General features: G+C 35.2%; 1 protein-coding gene across 6 annotated transcripts in view; it reads right to left on the bottom strand.

Moving 5' to 3' along the window:
* Positions 1-19,627, bottom strand: part of traf2b (Tnf receptor-associated factor 2b) — a 29,724-nt gene extending 10,097 nt beyond the window's left edge. The window contains exons 1-7 of one of the 6 annotated variants that reach the window (XM_678539.11): positions 19,584-19,627; positions 17,567-17,787; positions 10,613-10,691; positions 10,248-10,346; positions 5,000-5,161; positions 4,387-4,461; positions 2,114-2,188 (exon numbers count right to left, since the gene is read on the bottom strand). In XM_678539.11, coding sequence (XP_683631.2) covers positions 2,114-2,188; positions 4,387-4,461; positions 5,000-5,161; positions 10,248-10,346; positions 10,613-10,691; positions 17,567-17,787 — 711 coding nt within the window. In that variant the 5' untranslated portion in view covers positions 19,584-19,627. Of the gene's footprint in view, positions 1-2,113; positions 2,189-4,386; positions 4,462-4,999; positions 5,162-10,247; positions 10,347-10,612; positions 10,692-17,566; positions 17,788-19,408 lie in introns of all 6 variants that reach the window. The other 5 variants (XM_005165500.6, XM_005165499.6, XM_073951456.1 and 2 more) reach the window with 5 other exon arrangements.
* Between the last annotated feature and the right edge of the window lie 81 nt (positions 19,628-19,708).

The raw sequence follows: 19,708 nt of genomic DNA, 5'->3' as shown, positions 1-19,708 counted from the left end.
TAGCAGCTGTGTCAGTGTGACCCTGCATTGTATATAAAATGAAGAGAACATAGCAAAACCTCATGTCTGCTCTCTAAAAAAAAAATCTGACAACTATTTTTCATATATATTTAGGTTTGAAGCACATTATGTTAGCTAACCAATCAGAGCCTCTTGAGGGCAGGCTTTCAGAGAAACTAGAAGGTATGTCAGTCATTGTAATGTTAGCTGAGTAGAAGTATAAAAATAATGTGATTTATTACTAATGAGCACACATTGCTTTGCATCTAATCAACACAACCAAGCCTTAAACATACACTCTGGACCACCTCTTTAAAGACAATATTAATAAGATCACTAATAATATTAACTTATGGCAATTTTTTTTTTTTTTTTTTTTTTTTTGATGATCTACCATACAAACCACTGTTGTGTAATGGTTTGCCTAAATCACCTAGTGAAGCCTTTAAAATGTCACCTTAAGCTGAATACTAGTATCTTGGAAAATATCTAGTCAGATATTATGTGCTGTCATCATGGCAAAGAAATCGATTATTAAAACTATTATGTTTAAAAATGGTCTTTCTGTTAAACGGAAACTGCTGGAAAAAATTATTCAGAAAGGCTGATAACACAGACTTTAACTGTATATACAATTGTAACTGTTACAGATTTGAGCTTGACATATGTCACTGGGTTTTATAAATGAAACTAGAATCCAAGACACATAAATATGCATATATTTTTTGGTTTGATTTATGAAGTGAAGTCTTTTCTTATTCATTTTTGTAAAAGCTTAGCACTTGTGTAGTTAGTGCAGAGCAGGGTGTGTCAGACTGTAGATTTATTGTAAGTCTTCCTCGCCCTTGTGACCACAACCACACACAACTGATCTTCCTTTACACTCAAGTTGTATGCTTTATTTCAGATGGTATTATCTGACCAGTAGAGGACATATTCCGGAAAAAAACCTATACAACTGGCTTAATTTGGACTTGGGAAATTTGTAAGGTCTACACAGGAAGAGGGTTATTTACAATTTTAAAATGGCCTTCAATGATATACAAATGAAAATGACAGTAGGCTACTGGATAAACTGTCTAGCCTAATGTCTTTAAGTTTGGGACTTTTCTAACCCACACTTGTAACTATTTTAGTTGGGTCCTGAGAAATTCAAATAGATGCCCTTATTTTGACAGAGAGGCAGTAATTTGACAGCCTTTAAAAATGACTAAGAGTCTGGAGGCAGAGGACATGTGCTTAACAATTTCTCACTTTAACTCAAAGTCGATTTGTAACTCATTTCCAATAACACAGTCAAAGTACTTTGTATGCAGTTGTGCCACTTCAATAACAACTCCATAGTGCAAGGTAGCTATGATTTAAACGTAATTACATGACACAAAGCAACTTTATGGTTCAGCAACATTACAACCATAAAAAAAGCATTGTGGCTTTTTAAGCAACTAATGTACTGACTATTCTGAAATCTGCCCTTATTGTGGTAAGCATAAATCATATTATCCACCCATCTATTCAGAAGTAATGTAATGTATTTTTTATTTAATGTCATGTCAGCAACCAAGGTTATCTTCATGGCAGGAACCTTTCAATAATAAATATACAATTTAAAATCAACAAACAAATGAATACATAAATTAAATAAGATTTTTAATGTTGATGCATAATAAAAATTGTAAAATCTTTTCTGGTTTCACTTTGTTAAAAATGTCCTTAAGAGTTCATTTAAAAAAAAAGTCTTCTAGAATCATTAAAAGCAGGACAGTCCAGTAAAATGTGTTTTATATTAAGGGAAGTTTTGCAGCACAAACACTGAGTAGGGTTTTCACCTTGAAGCAAAAAACCATGCCCAATACGACATCTGGTAAAACCACTTGATCAAATCTATTCTTAAAATGACTTAAGATTCTGTGTGAGACTTCAGGTTGGATTTCATGTAATTTATTATTTTCTAATGCATCCCGTTACTTTTGCCACTTGTTTAAAATGTAAATGTTGATAAAAGGTCTCATCTCTGATAGAGGAATTTGGCATTTGCTCACAACTTGCTTCAAAGCGTCTTTAGCCCATCTATTCAGAACGTACATGTGCAATCTGAGAAACAAACACATACCACTGCCCTGCAACCAATCTCTCTGAACTGGCATGCTGACTTAGATTTTGCACAAGATTTGGTGTGCTCTTGAAACTGCAAAAAAGTAGAAGAAAAAAGAATTAAAAACAAATAAGGTGAGTTTATTTCTACAGTATATTAAAACATGACATAATAACAGGTGCATTTAATTATAGTACAACACAATATTAGGGCCAATTAAAGGGTTAGTTCAACCAAAATTGAAAATTCTGTTACTAATTGACCACTCGCAAACCCATACCCACTTACCGACAAGCTTTCAGTATCAGCCATAGTATCAGCCATCTCCTATTAATTTTGTGCACATTTTCCCATTTTTTTATGTTAATCACCAATGATAGTCTACAACAACACCTATTGGACAACGTAATTACACCTGTCAATAAACATGCCCTTTCAAGGAAAGTCTGTTTACTCGATGGCCATATCTGCAGCACACCGAGAAGTACATCCAAGATCCAAATCCTGTCTAAATCAAAGGGGGAATCCTGAAATCTACACTACCTGACAAAAGCCTTGCCATTTATGCCAGTTGTAAGAGCAACAAATAATAACTTGACTTTTAGTTGATCATTTGGAAAAGTGGCAGATGCTAGATTTTTCTGATGAATCATCTGTTGAACTGCATCTCAATCATCACAAATACTGCAGAAGACTTATTGGAACCTGCACGGTCCCAAGATTCTCATAGAAATCAGTCAAGTTTGGTGGAAGAAAAACCATGGTTTGGGGTTACATTCAGTGTGGGGACGTGCGTGAGATCTGCAGATCAACAGCCTGAGGTTTCAAGACATTTGTGCTGCCCATTACATTACAAACCACAGGAGAGGGCAAATTCTTCAGCAGGATAGAGCTCCTTCTCATACTTCAGCCTCCACATCAAAGTTCTTGAAAGCAAAGAAGGTCAAGGTGTGCAGGGATTGGCCAGCCCAGTCACCAGAGATGAACATTACTGAGCATGTCTGGGGTAAGATGAAGGAGGAGGCATTGAAGATGAATCCAAAGAATCTTGCCATTCCAGATGACTTTATTAATAAGTTATTTGAGCCATTGCAGAGATGTATGGATGCAGTCCTCCAAGCTCATGGGAGTCATACACAATATTCATTCTAAATGCACCATGACTTTATATTCGATACTGTACATTATTTCTGTTATGTAACAGGACTTTTTTACTAAGCAAAGTCAGAACTTACTGTTCTAATTAAATAATTAAAAATCAAAGCATGATCATATTTTATTTTAACACAATAAGTGTAATCTAGAGGCTTTTGTCTTCCATATAAGCCACTTCTGATATCAAATGATCAACTAGAATTTAAGTCATAATTTGTTGTCCGTAAAACTTGGATAGGCGACACATCTTTTATCAGGTAGTGTACTGCACATGCTCAAAGATTAGCATGACACCAATCTCCTTTAAGGGTGTTTTAATAATACCCAAAGCACGCGGATATAAACACTGGAAAAAATGAGAGAAAACCTGCGCAAAGACACTGGATGACACTGGAAAGACACAATATGTGTTGGGGTGTGCTGTGCTGCAATGTCTTTTCTTCAGTACAGTAGTTGCCAAACGACAGGGCTTGGCATAACAAAGAAGCGAATCTGTACAGAGCACTGCCCCACAGAACTGTGTGGCGATTGGCAGGGTTCTGTCTGGAAAGCAGGACTTTCATCATTGTGGTCGCCAAACTGTACTTAGATTTTTTCCATTTCATAAGAATTTCAGGGAATCCTCTTTGCATGTCTATATTCTTCAATATCTCAAGTTCATGTTGTTCATTCCTTTGTTCATCTTAACAACACAATTAAGATATTTCAGATTAAATCTGAGAGCTCTCTCGTCCTTCACAGACAGCAATGTTGCCATTCAAATTCCAGAAAAAAAAACAAAAGCATCGTCTGTGCATGCTGTGCTGCTGACTCTAATCCATAGTAAAGTTGCACCCTAATGACGTGGTTTTTGCACTAAAGTCATTTTAGTGCTTTGCATGATTATAGTTAAACCACTGAAGTCACATGGCTTTGAATGTCTCTAAGCAGTTGCTGCCTATAAGGAATGAAGAAGCTTTCAGATTTAATACACATTATCTTAATTTGTGTCTGAAGTTGAATGAAGGTCTCAGGGGATTGGAACCAAACAAATGTCATTTGTAAGAGAACTAGCCCTTCAAAAAATCCACATAAGACTTCTTTAAATACTGTGGAAAGACAATAGAAAGAATATATGAACAGGAATGCAGACCAACCTTCTCTCTGGGTATTTTCTTTTTACCACAGTCTTTGCATTGCATGGGAAATTTCTGACAAATTTCATCATGGGCCTGTGGCAGAAAAAAAAGAGGTGTAGGAGGAAAAATCAGCAAAGGTGAAATAACAACTAGTTTTCTCACCCATTCTTTTATGTTGCTTAATACCTATGGATTTGCAGTTTACAGTCACACACACACATAGACAAATTTTTTCATAGTAGTAATCCAATCAACCATGTGATACTCATGTGAGGTACATTACGTAAGTTGCTATTTACTACGATTATTGTCATTTTCTCCTTGAATGTCATACTTGACTTTTATTGTAAGAAAAGTGTAAGTTTGTATATTCTGGCATAGGTGCCTAAATAATGGTGAAAGAGATTGGTCAGTTTTGGATTAACTACAATTTCATCCCAAATTCAGCCACATTTTATTATGTGTAATGCAATGTTTTATTCACAAAAATGTTATTCATCTTGGTACTTAGAGTAAGTTTATGACTAAAAACAATAGCGAAACACACTACAACATCCTGTAGACACTAAAAACATTAAGTACACCACAGTCAACAGTAAAACTGCAGTTGCATCACTTCTAGGATGCTTACCTTAATTTCCTTAAAGTTGAATGTGACTTTGCAGTATTTACAGTTGAGGGTTCTGGCTTCACATTCCCGCTCATTGTGACGGTCCTTCTCAGAGAGCAATATAAGCACTTGACATGCTTCACATTTCACACGTTCAAAGGCACAGCGACCTTCATGTTGATTCTAGTCAAGGAAAGGAATTATCCATAAATATCGCAAATGATTGGGGTATGTTGTATACAAAAAAAACACTGTTATTATACTGGTGTGTATGACTATAGGTCAACTCTCAAATTATCTTCCATTTGATTAATTCACAGTCTATCTTGAACAACATTTATAAACTGTCCACATTCTCATGTGCTTTTTCCTGTTGTAATTCCTGTATTTAAATGACTAAAAAGTCACAAGACATTTTTGGATGAAAGTACATACCGACCTTTGAACAAAACAGTGAAAAGACAGAAATAAGTATGGAAAATAAGTGTATTACCATAAAGAACAATCTGGAAAAATCTCCAAAAACTATTGGAAATCCCTGAGATTTTTTTATAATACTTCACGTACTGTTGAAGCAAGTTAACATAGTGCTTTACATTATTTATAAGAATATAGTTCAGCTATAATGTACTTTTTAAAACTTCCAAACCTTTAGCTTGCATCTACATTAACTACATGGATTAACAGCATATATTTTTACAAAAGAAAGTCTTTTTTATGTTTCACCAAAGAAAGTGAGAAAACTTACAGAATTTTAGTAGTAAAACAAAATTTAGTAGTAAAAAAATGTTACATAGAAAAATACATGTTTTATTTCTAGTGCTTTTCTATTCACATTATACATTTCTGACTTTTGTGATAATTTAAAATTATATGTCATTATTATACAAATAATATATCTGATATGTATAAAGATGTGTTGACTAACTTGTTTTCTATAGATTTTTTTTTCCTAACATTTACGCAGTAAGGAAACAATAGTGAAGTTTAGTGGTTGAAACTTGAAGTTTAGTTTACTTTTAGTGCTCATTCTCGATTGTCTATCAAAGGTCAAACATTTGTATTACAGTAAAAAACAGTCTGTTAAACTGTTATAGAAGGGTGTAGGAAGTGCTATAGTAGTTATATCTGCTACTCAGAACAAGGAAACAAAACCTCCCATCACACCAAATATAACATGCTAAAAAATTGGGCTAAAATGTTTTAGATTTTTAGAGGTATAAAATGGTTAAGGACTGTTATCAAATTACAGTAACGCATTACTGACCAACATTTATTTGTGACAGAAAATATGGCCAAATATGGCCTGTTGTAACCATTAACCTGTGTGTACCATTATTTAGAATTTGATTAAATGCTAGCTGTCAGTATCAAAAACCGCACTTTTAAATTTCCTAACCAGCAATCCGACCTGGGCTGTTTATGATTTTATAAATATATAAACTCTAGTAAGACTAGTTTATTAGGGCTCAAAATTTAAACCATTTTTATTTCATATGCTCCAAGAACTGAATCTCTGTGAACTGAAAATAAAAATATTTGTTGATATGTGACCTATTGTAACGGTCTACAAAATGTTCACCAATTACTAAACAGAATGTGCTTACCAGAGTTCAAATTCTGGCATGGAATTGAAGGTATTGCACATGAAAAAAATTTATAAACATCCATTTACAATAGCATGAGGTTGAATAAATAAATGAATCCACACCTCAAATAAGCAAATACAAATATCTTTGTTAGACTTCAAAAACAGATTCAGCTTAAATAGTCAAATACACACAAATTGATGTTAGTATGTCTTTCTATATGCATACACTGTGAACATTTTTACCACAATTTAATTGTCTTAGACTTTATTTTATCCAAAAAAAGGCTTCATATAATCCAGGGCTAAAATCTGTAGTCTTTAAATGCTGGTTTGACTGACAGATGAATAATGGCCATTTCAATAAAATTCTTCTTCCAAAGAAATTCTTGACACTGTCAGAAGATTTGAGACACTTTCCTGCAGTGCAACTTTAACAACTAACCAAGAACCAATAAACCAAACTGATAAAAGGGGGGTACAACAAGTACAATGAGAACACAAACTTATTGAGTCAAACAAAAAGAAAAAAGCAAAAAGCTCTTTAAAAACACACTTCAGATATCAGACACAGTATCTCATTCAACAACACAGACATAGAATTCATAAGGGGATTAGTTTAAAATTCTGACATTTTTGTATGACATTTATTATTTTATTTTTGATTAATGGTAAACAACACTGGATGAGTCTTATTGTGTGCATCCATTTTTTCTCTTTATACACTGTATACACGTTCATATAGTCTGACAACCTACAATCATAAATGTAATCATAAACTGTTTGGCAACAAGAAAAGTATGTAAAACTTTTACAAGCTAAGCAGAGGAAAAAATTATCTAAACCAAGGCAATTTTGATGATACATCATCTTTAGCTTTTTGGATACAAGACACTTGGTAAGTACATGCATCAGCAATCCAAATCTCATAGGTTCACAAGTTATAAATATCTTGTAACAAAACATATTTCAATTGATGGAATTTGTTAACAATTCTAACAAAAATATTACAAAATCTTTTGGCTAAGAAAATAATGCTCCTCAAGTGTAAAATGAAATAAAAATAAAAATAAAAAAAATTCTAATTATAGCTATGCAAAAAGGTAAAACAGTGGGTGATCATGCTTTTAACTTAGTCATAAAAAGTACCCTGTACATGATTTGAAAAACTCCTAGCTTTTGAATAAGCAATGCAATGTTGGTACTTTCCAGTTAGCTTTGGGACTTTCCACCCATCCCCCACACCACTGTCATTGCTGAGTAATTTTTTTTTCTTTTGAACTGACAGCATACTCATGCTTAGGTCACTTTATTATCGAGCTATTTGCTTAAAAGCAAGGTTACACTTCGTTACTAACTAAACTAGTTACTAGTTTGTATGCTTTTTTTGAACAACAATTTTTTTTTAAACACTGTCATATAAATTGACAAAGGTTTAAGTTTTAGTAAAAGTAATAGAAAAAACAATTATTTAATTAAAATAAATAATACAAAAACAAAACAGCTAGAATAATATAGATTCAAAATAACAACACACTTTGAAAGAAAAAATAAATAAATAATAATATTAATATTAAATAATACAGCAATAACATATTTGTGTAATTTATATACTTTCAATCTCTATAAGTTCAAGAAAAGAGTCACCATTTAGATTCTCCAAAAAGTCATAGAATCTTTTCCAAATAAACCAAATAGATATATGAATTTAGTTTTTCAAACAATAGGTTATCTAAGGCAAGGCAAGAGGTCATCAAAGTTACTAGTTAGTATTTGCTGCCTTATGCCGAGTTCAGACTGCATGATTTTAGCCGATTTTTGTAACGATTTTGACTCGTCGACAGGTTTTGAGAAATCGGCAAATATTGCCTGAAATCACAGGCAAATCGGTGCTTGTTCACACAATGTGAACTATCAAAGACGCGACCTGAGAGAATCGCAGATGAGCCGGAGATGCGCCGTGAGATATTTGGCATGCTAAATATGTGGAGCTGTCTGCTTTTCAAATCATGCCGTGTGAAATGTGTTTTGACTGAAAATAACATCAGCAATCACCTACAGCCCATGAGAGAGCAGCATTCACTAGTGTGGGTATCTGCAGGCCAGCGGGAAAATTTTTATCCAAAAGTTTATTTGGACCCAAGAAATGGAGGAAAAGCTAGTGGAAATTTGTCATGTGAGCAATATTACAATCAGGTCAAAAAAGAATAAAGCTGAGGAGAAATTGCTAATTCCATTCAAAGACCAGGGGTCATCATACTAAATCATTGCGTACGCAATGTGCGCAGAAAAAATTCAGATGTATGAAACAGTGCGTACGCCGAATCTCACGCATATTCTTTTGTACATCTGAATGAACGTGAAACTGAGCGCAACATGCACGAGCACAAAACCCCTCCCTGCTTCCTCCCCCGTATGAATATGCAAATGACTCTACTTTGGCAAAGCCCAACGAAAAAAGCAATGTCAAAAGCAAGCAAGAAGAGAAACTTTGAACAGAATGTGAATTGTAGGTGCTCCTTTCGGAGGTAGACCGGAGAAAAGCGGTGTTATTTGCAAGTTTGTTCTCCGGAATTAACAACAAAAGAAAAAAATTGAGTGGGAGAGTTTAGCTGATGCGGTCAACACAGTTGGGTCTGAACATCGCACTGAGTGAATTAGAAAAGAAATAGTGTGATTTATAGGTGTAAAATGTTGCATTACCCCTTACAGTCTCAGTGGCACAGCTTGTAAGACGCATGTCAACATGTTTTGACACGTTCAAGTATGAACTCGGTTCGAATCCAGCATATTATGAACTCTTTCTTCTTTTTCCCACCGCTACATATCAGATTTTGCCAACTATTTATCACGAGAAAGACAAGTAGGAATCAATATTAAGTTTGTGCATCATATTTTATTTGCACATTTATTGAATGGAAATGTTTCTGATTCACGCATGCAAATTCATCTTCAGATAGTGTCTTTATAGCAATGTGCGTGCAGTAGATAGCTCAGATTACATTGGAAAAACAGGCGACCGCTGCAAATTGTGCTTTAATGTTTAGCTGGTCAACTATATGGTATGGAAACCTTAAATACCTGCTAGATGAACCCGTCTCATACAGCTGCCATTGCAAGGCTCAGACACTTTGTAGAGAGGAATTTAACACAACTGCCTCTAGGAGTCGCCAATGGAAATAAAACAGACAAGCACAAAAAATGTGCGTACGCCAGCCATAAAGCTGGCGTGGAGCTGCGCACATTCCCACGTTCAGTTCATTGTTAGTAAATCCAAACGTGAGCGATTCTGAGCGTTAAAACCTGGCGTACGCAAATTTTTTGTGCGTACGCAGCGTTGATACATGAGACCCCAGGTGAGCAAATATATATATTTTTTACCCCATTAAAAGTTTCTTTCTCATTATGTAGTTAATAACATATATACTGTATACTACATGTTTTTAGATGTGACACGTAGTTTGGACAAAGTTGTCGGCTATTCTTCCTATTGTAAAGTCATGCAGTGTGAAACCTCTTGTTGCTGAACTATCTTGCAGTGTAAACACAGCAGTGACAATACGCTAGCCAAGATAGTCATGCAGTGTGAAAACATCTGTGACACGACTACTTTTAAAAGCGTGCAGTCTGAACTCGACATTAACCATAGTAGTTTTCCCTGACTATAGGGTGAATTCTTACCTCAAAGTCCTTCAGTGTCCCAGACCAACTACAACCTTCATTTGGGCATTTAGCAGGCAAGCTATCAATTTCTCTTCGTGCTGCATTATCAGGAAATGCCTATGGGGAGTCAAAGACCATGACATTTGTATCATTAATTAATACCTTTTAAAAATGTACTTCATTCACTTTTTAACATAACACCAGAGCCAGCAGTTATGTGTCAATTAGGATTTGTTTTACTGTAACTTTGTCATTGCAATTAACAATATCATAATCTTTAACAGGAACAGGAACATAATGAACAGGAACAATATGAACAGCAGTTACCATAAACTAAAGCAGTATACATTTACAGGAGGTGTAATTTAAGAATCAAGGCTTACCACTGCAATATTAAGCACAGACGTTTCCTCTTCAAATATACCCTCAGCACGACAGGCTTCGCAGGGTATGGGCCCTGAGCTAATGAAAAAAATATTTTGCAAACTTTAACAGTGCAGCCTCTGAGAAGGATATGGGAAACATAATCAGATTCTAACAATTCTAACAAACAAGCAGTCTCTGAACATCACAGATATGGGAAACCATTAATAGACAGCTCTTTCTTTTCCTCTGGCTTTTATTAAGACTGTAAAGCAATAAAGTTTAATTTTATGCAACAAGAAGTGCTTTAATAACGGAAAGACTGAAGTGTCAGTAGCACTAATATAAAATGTTACATTTGTGGGAAAGGATTACAAGAAATTTTGCTGAGTATTCAGAGCATTTTTATTTTTGACCACTCTCTATACAGGGTTAGAAATGACTGAATGCTTTAAAGCGTGTATGACATTTAAATAAGCTATAGGACATTTAAAAACGGTAAGGTTTTTGTACCCATTTAATTATATACTGTATACTTTCATTATACACTACACTGAAAAACCTTATGTTTTTTACTTTTTATTTTTCTTTTCACTTAAAAAATTAAGTAAAGTTGACTGAACATAACTTAAAATGTTGCATTTTGGTCCTATCACTAAAAAAAATGAGTTAATTTAACTTATGTACCATAAAAATGCATAAACTTAAGATTTCAATTGTAGTGAGCTCAAAATCATTATTAATCCTTTGAAAAAAATGGGTCATTTTCACAAATGTAGTCTTGACTGTAAAATTCTAATATGTGCAACCTTTTAAGTAGAAGTTTTTTTTTTTTTTTTTTTAATCAGAAAACAAATGGCTTCAGGTATAATTATTCATCATAATGTAAATAAATGGCTCCTTTTTTTTGTTTAAAATTAATTGAAAATTTTTTCATGGTATATATATTAAGATTTAAAGATAAAGTGTTTTGTTTTACTTCGGCGAGAAAGCAGTTAAAAGAATAAGATCTAGACAGAACACAAACACAAAGTACTCAAAGGTGCAGTAGGCGATCCTAAATGCAACTGTCCAAAGCCACACTTACTAAATCATGAACATTTAAGGTTCCGTGAAGTGCTTTCAAATATGCATTTTTATTCGATGTTTGATGTAATGTCAACCGAAACATGATGAGAGGGTGGGACATAGAGTAGCTCCACCCCTTTTAAAAAAATAGCCAATAGTATTTTGTTTTATCATAGCTCTGCCAGTGAGAGTGGTTGAGCTCAGGTGCATCAAATGAAAAGCACATAGATATATATACACTAGATATCGCATAGGGACCCTGAGCATGCGTCAATAGCGCCTCCACATTGGTACAGTGCTCACAGGACAAATGTCATTCAACTGCACTAGTCAAGACAGTGTTATTACGTGAAGATGCGGGACGCTGTCTACGGGTGTAGTAACGAGCCAACAAAGAAAACAAAGCACAAAGGCAGAACATTTCATAGGTAAGATTAAGTTTTTTACGTTTTTGTATGTTCTGAACTTTTGTGCTAAACAGGTAACGTTATTGATGATAATACAGTCATTTACTGCATTCACCATAAGGCAAAGTAGCTCCAACTCGAACTAAATACTCGGCTTATGCAAATTTTGTTGAATAAAATCAGCAAACAATGCAAAAGAAATATGACAATGAGATGCTGCGGTGCCAGAAACTTGTCGGCTAGTGAAGGAGTCGTTCATAACGGAGATTCATTCACAAACGAATCGCTCCCTCCATCAGTATGAGAAGTGAATATATTAGTACTAAGTTTGGTGAACTGAACAATTTATGTATAGTCTACAAAACCGGCAAGTTAAATAAACTTCAATATGCAAGTTCTGGAGACTCCATTACTTATTTAAATTGAGGCAACGAGTTTACTCATTTAATGTAGCTCAGTCAGCTTATTAGGGTTTTCAGTGTATACTGTATATTATGGTATTGTTGTAGCATAACCTCCTGTCTATAAACTTCATTGCTCCATCTGAGTTTCACTGTTCATAAAATAATGTTAATAACAAATCTCTTAGTTTATAGCCAACGGTCAATTTTCAAAGTATAGACAATAGCAAAAGTTAAATCAAACAGATATAGTCTATAATATCAGCATTTCTTGCAACAGAAACAACAAAACAGTTTGTTGTTAAACAGTTCTTAAAATTCAAATACTTTTTAAAAAGAACATTAAACAACTGTATCACAAGGGCGTGAAGGGCATTATTGCGAAGCTGAAGCATAAAAGCAATAATGACGACAGAAGAAAATGAGAGCCTGGAGCTTATGTATTGCTTTGCTTTCACCGTTGGCGGTGTTTTGGCCATGTTGGGCTACCAGTGTACGTTTTATCATTATTTATAAAAAGTATTTGAATATTTATTCATTTCTATGCCTTATCCTTCCAGTTGGCTAGAAAGCCATGTACTTCATTACAAAACATCATTCATTTTTAATACACATGATATAATGTCACACATTTGTCATACTATCAAAAAATTATCAAACACAATATGACTATAGTAATCAAGTACACCATGAATGATGATCTCTTCTCACTGATGGCATTTATTTTCTTACATTCAAAAGCTAACTATTGCAGAAATAACCTAAACATAAACATACACATTTCCCATCTCATATCCTTTTCTCCTTTAGTTGTGTCTTCACTTACTCATATAGTTGTAATTATCACATCTCTTCACCCTCATGCTCTTTAGCATTAAACCAGGCTCAGATAAACCCTTCTGCCTTTCTCCCAAATTCTAAAGCTCTAAAGCAGCTTTCAAAATCATTGGCTCTAATATTATTGGATCAGTCCATTGCTTTTGGTCTTAAGGTTGGGATGTATAAGTCGCAACATCTAACCACTGAGATGCCTCAGGGCTCGGTATGAGGACCACTCCTCATTACTATCTACAGATCACTAGTATATGTATTTCAAAAACATGGCAGTTCTTTCTGTGCTGATGAACTGTACTTTTCTTCTTATCCAGCAGTAGCTGCTTGCATCTCAATTAAATTACTCCAACTCTCTTTTTGCAGGCCCTCCAGCAGTAACTAAAAAAAAAACGGCAACACAGCAGTGTGAGCTGCTTTTTTTCCTTTTACCAAAATTACATACTCCTTACTTTCTACTATTCTAGTTTTAAAAGGGTCTCCTAGACCGCTCTACTATAGCTAGCATGGTAAAATATGCTGTAAATTTGCAAACATCACTTTCCACTAGAGGACATTGGTTAGTCAAATCCACAAGACTGATTCTCAGCAAAGACCTATGTGATGGAAAAAGTCCTTTACTTTAATCCCTTTGGCTAGTCTGAACACTCACTTTGGACATACTTGAGGCCTGCACCTTTGCCATAACAGAGCTCATCAATCACAAGGCTATCAACCTTTTAGTAGACTAGTTCCTGACTAAGCCTGGCTTATGCCCAGGTTTTTTTCTCCATTTCTGTCAATTGGTGGAGTTTTAATTATTTGCCATTGGTAGATCTGCACTTCAGGGGATTGTCCTTTAACAGTGACCGTTTAACAGCATTCTGCTCTATTCTTCTACCTGATTTATATATTCCATCAGACCCATGAACTAAAAAAAAATGTTATCCAACTTTTTATAAGTTTCATCCTTGTAAAGCAGCTGACACAATCTACATTGGATAAAGCACTTTGCAAATGCCGGTAACTTGACTTGATTTGCAAAATGTACCAAGTCAAAAACGGATGGCTTAATGAGTGAAAATTGTGGTTTAGACAACTCCCTATAACAGAATATGACACCTTACTTAACCTTGGGATATACCAAGTCAATGTCAAAAAAACTAGAGGTGAAGTCAGGCATGTGGCTCCCAAAATGTGTGCGCAAGCCACGCACCTCTATTGATATTAACAATTAACTTGCACATGTAAAGATGTGCTACTGTAGATGACTGGCCCCTAAGTTAATTATGGTCATTAAATTTAATTAAAGTTTTTTTTTAATTCAAAATTAACTTTTGCACTTTTAAAGAAGTTAAAAAAATAATTAATCAATAAAGCTGTTATGTAAGGCAAAGCAAAGCAAGGCAAGTTTATTTATATAGCACATTTCATACAAAGTGGCAATTCAAAGTGCTTTAGATAAACAGTAATAAAAGAAACAGGTATAAGAAAAATAAAAACAAATAATAAAAATAATGAAACAAAACATAAAAACAGATAAAATGTGTTATAAAAGAATGAAAAAGAAGATAAAAACATAATAGTGCAATCTAAACTGCGGACGTAGCACAGTGCTCATTCAGTAAAGGCACAGCTAAACAGATGTGTTTTCAGTCTTGATTTAAATGTGCCTACTGTTGGTGCACATGATTCACCCTGCTTTGACTAAACTCTTGGAATTTCTAGTTTATATGATCCTAAAGATCTGAGTGATCTGTAAGGTTTGTATTCAGTGAGCATATCTGTAATGTATTGAGGTCCTAGGCCATTTAGTGATTTATAGACAAGTAATAATACTTTAAAATCTATTCTGAATGTAACTGGGAGCCAGTGTAAAGACCTGAGGACAGGTGTGATCTGCTCAGATTTTCTGGTTCTGGTCAGAATCCTGGCCGCAGCATTCTGGATGAGCTGTAACTGTCTGACTGTCTTTTTGGGAAGGCCAGTGAGGAGGCCATTACAGTAATCCACCCTGCTGCTGATGAAAGCATGAACAAGTTTCTCTAAGTCTTCACTGGAAACAAAGCATCTTCTTGCAATGTTTTTGAGATGATAGTATGCTGATTGACTAACTGCTTTGACATGACTATTAAAACTCAGATCTGACTCCAGAATCACACCAAGATTCTTGACCTTACATTTTGTTGTTTGACCCTTAGAGCCATGGTACGCATTCACTTTGAGAACCTCATACTTGTTCCCAAATGCAATCACTTCAGTTTTCTCTTTGTTTAACTGAAGAAAGTTTTGGCACATCCAATTGTTATATTCATCAATGCATTGGCAGAGGGTGTCAATGGGACTGTAGTCATTAGGCAGTAGGGCTAGGTAGATCTGAGTGTCATCAGCATAGCTGTGGTAGGAGATTTGTTTTTTTCTCACTATTTGGCTCAGAGGGAGCATGTAAAGGTTGAACAGGAGAGGTGCCAGAATCGAGCTATGTGGAACTCCACATGTCATGGTTGTCTACCTCGACCTACCTCAACCGGTCACCTATACTTATATTGTAACCTCCCTTCAAGGTCAGATCTGAACCAGTTGGGGACAGCCCAACCCAGTTTTCCAGCCTATTCAAAAGTATGCTGTGATCGAAAGTGTCAAATGCGGCACTGAGATCGAGCAGTACCAGCACTGTTAGTTTGCCTGAATCTGTATTTAGGCAGATATTGTAAGTTACAAAAAACATTTTTGGTCTTCATTACTGCAAACCTTTATGAGCGATTATATCATTAAATGTGGAGGGGGTCCTCAATAATATCAAAAAAAGGTTAGGAACCACTGCTGTAAGACATTTCTGTTACCTTTCGAAACTGTGGTGCTGCAGGACTTGTACAGCTTTATACAGCAAAATCATTCAATAATTACTTCATTTTCTAATTATTATACACTAATAATAAGCAGTTATGTGTTCCCGACTAGCATACAAACTGCATTACAATTTAAACTTCAGTGTAATAATTTTAAAATACAAAGTATGTAAACGAAGCATAAAATATTGACAGAAAGCCTGAAGGGCACAGATGTACCAAAACACTGTGCAGAGGCAGCACAAACACATGTAAAAAAACACACTCATGTAAAAAAAAATGTATTAACATCAACAAATATTGATCTTTGTGTATTTCACAGGGAATGTAGCCAAACAGCTGTCAATATTACAATGTAGTTATTAGCGAATTGATAACTCCATGATGATTTTGCACACCATTTTTTCCGTAGTTTGACAGAGAGCTATGGCCCTTTGTATTAAACACTGCTCCAGCTGAACACATGCACTGAAGATTCACAGCCAGTTTTATAGATAAACGTGCATGACAATCACATGATTGAGCCATAGAGCATGTTCATTTACTCATAGAGAGTACATTTACCACTTAACAAGAAAAACAGAAAATAAATGGAAAAAAAAATGCAAATCGGCATCGTTCATGAAATAAACGTTGACATCAACAACAGCTAAATAGGTAACAGCAAGGTAAAGCTCAAAAACTGAAAATGATAAATCCAGGGAAGAGGGAAGATTTTGTTATTATAGTTTATAGTGAAGACTGTATATCCATATGCATGGAGTACCATTTAAGGCTGATTTATACTTCTGCATCAAACGCACGCGTATGCTACGGCGCTGACTCATAGCCCTACGCCGTGGCTGTCGCTGACGTGCACCTCTCAAAAAATGTAACTACACGTCGCAACGACGCGTAGCGCAAGCTCTGTGATTAGTCGGCTTGGTAGCGCTGACGAGTCTGGGCTGGACCGAGTGCCGCGCGAGTAGCGCGAGCCCAATGGAGCGAATGTTTACAAGTGTGGAGTCCCGCAAAGGAGCTCCTGATGGAAAGTTTTGTTTTGTGTTTAGCTCATAGTTGCACATCCGCCGGTTCCTGCCTCAAAATGAGGGAGTTTGAGCCATTTGTACATCCCAGAAGCGTTCAGAAAGAACAAAACACAGGTGAAGAAACTCGACACAGAGGAACATTAACACCTCACTGCCAACTAGCGTTTTGGAAGTGTTAATGCAGACCAACAGAGACAGCGCGCAGAAGTATAAATGCACAGCTACGCGCGTTGCATGCGCCATTGGTTACGCCGGTCACTTGATGCAGAAGTATAAACCAGGCTTTAGATTAAGAGGCAAAGAGTGGGTCAACAATTTAGCTACAGCCAGCGAGAAATTAAAAGGATTGGGAATGTCCATGGAGAGGAAAGAAATAAAGCAGAGCATGAGGCAGAGAGTTGCTCTGGGTACCTGGTCAGTTGTTTGAAACAGAACACACAGAAGCGATGTCCACATTGTGCTTGGAAAGGTTTCCTAAGAATATCTTTGCACTGCTGGCATTGATATTTCGGTTCCATGGACACCGACAGCACTTCTCGAGATATCCCAGGCAATGTTGAGTCCAGAGAAGATGGTAAAGATGGACGTTCCATATCCTTCCATTTACACAGAGTGCCTGCAGCGCTGATCATCTGTAAAAACGTAGACCACAACTTGATTTCAACATGAATTTCTCTCATTTTTACTGAAAATATGACCTAATATAATTTAATAACATAGTAAATAGACACTGTTATGTCAGTGTGTTCTTGTGTAAGTATATCTTTTTCATATTTGCTACTATTAATGTCAATACCCATAATCATTACAATACTAGCAACTAGCATTATGGCATTATTCATTTATTATGGATCATTTTCAGCATTCCTGCCCAATTTTAAGAGGGTTATATGACGTGACTAAAAAATATTATTTGGTGTAGTGCAACGTCTTAAAATTAAGGTTAAAAAAAATTACATTCCATATTGCAGCTTATCTCTGCTTGACCTTTTAGAAAAATGCCAAGCTTTACAAAACTCATTGTTCTAATAATCATTGTATGCTTTGATTGGCCAGCCATCCAGTGCATTACACCCTTGTTACATTATTAATTCAAAGCTAAACCAGATCCAGAAAATGCAGATGACCAAGATGATCAATCAACTTTACTAGAGTGACCCGAATATAACATAATAGATTGGTATTAACATTTTATTATACAAACAAGATATATTTTCTTTCCTCACAAAACACTGATGTCCCTCCACATTATGGTGGCAACAAAACTACAGCAAGAATGTAAGTTTCTTCTTTTTTGCATGTATATTAGGGCAGTGTGTTGACAAGCTTCCCACTGAGTGAGTCGCCGAGTTGTGACATGCTTGAACATTGCATTTTGAATAGGTGTGGGCAAGTCTTAACTTTAAAATGAATATCTTTTGGGTTTGAGGCTTTCGTTTTTGAGGATAATAGTGAGAATGTGTTAGATCAGTTTGTAATTCACATAAAAAAATTAAAAAACAAACCATGAAAAATCACAGCATATGATTCCTTTAAAAGTTGTTTCAAAGTGACAGAAAACAATGCAAAGTTAATGAAATATTGTAAAAACAAACATAATAACGTAAGATAAAGTAGGCTATAAAAACTAGCAGGCTATAGTTTATAAATTGAATAAGTCAACAATAAAAGAAGTAAACAAAACAACAGTTTACTCTTAATTTTATTAAACCGACAGAAAGACAGACAGACATGGCCAAGTCAACAACTGACATTTATTCAAGAAAATGTTTAAGAATTCTAATTACTGTTATTACCATGCTGTGAGTAAACTATAAAAATTTGAACAACAGTCGTTAGTTCCTTATTATACTGAAAACTGGTTGTTTCAGTTTCAGTCTGACCTTTTTAGAGCTTGCCACAAGTTTCCATGAATATAAGAACAGCTTGATTACTATGTAAAATATGACTTTAGCGCAAGTTTTAAACCTTAAACAGCCAATAGTATCGCTTCAACTTAAACAATAAGCTCACAAAAATATCCCATGTTTGTCCGAAGTTAACTGACTTTAGGCCTAAACTGTAAATTGCGCGTTCACATTTCAAAAACAAAATATGTTGCCGAGTTAACGTTACAGACAGACAGACAAGTATTAAATCGCGCTAAAATAAAAATCCATCTATATATTACGCTCGACATACGTATCGTGGCATATAATAGCGACCACAAATTAATCTGTTAATCGAAATAAAATATATAAATAATCAACATACAGTTAAAAGAAGCGTACATTGGTTGTTTCCTGGTTCTCCAAGAGAGAGTGTGTAAAAATGGCAACTCGCAGCAGCACCACCACACTACGCAGACTTTTCAAATACTAGTAAATTGTAACGAACTCGATGGAATAGGAACGTCGAAAACACGAACAAACACGAAGAAGTTACTCACCAAATAGTTCCAAGTACTGTAAAAAAAAAACGTCGTTATGTCATGAGGCGTGTCACGCTTAATTACGTCACGCTTAATGTGGCAGTCTGGCAGTCTCTCTTAACATTAAACATAAAAAACATATC

This window comes from Danio rerio, chromosome 5, assembly GCF_049306965.1.
Source record: "Danio rerio strain Tuebingen ecotype United States chromosome 5, GRCz12tu, whole genome shotgun sequence".
NCBI lineage: Eukaryota > Metazoa > Chordata > Actinopteri > Cypriniformes > Danionidae > Danio > Danio rerio.
Note: the sequence above shows the minus strand (reverse complement) of the source record. Positions and strands in the feature narration are given on the sequence as shown.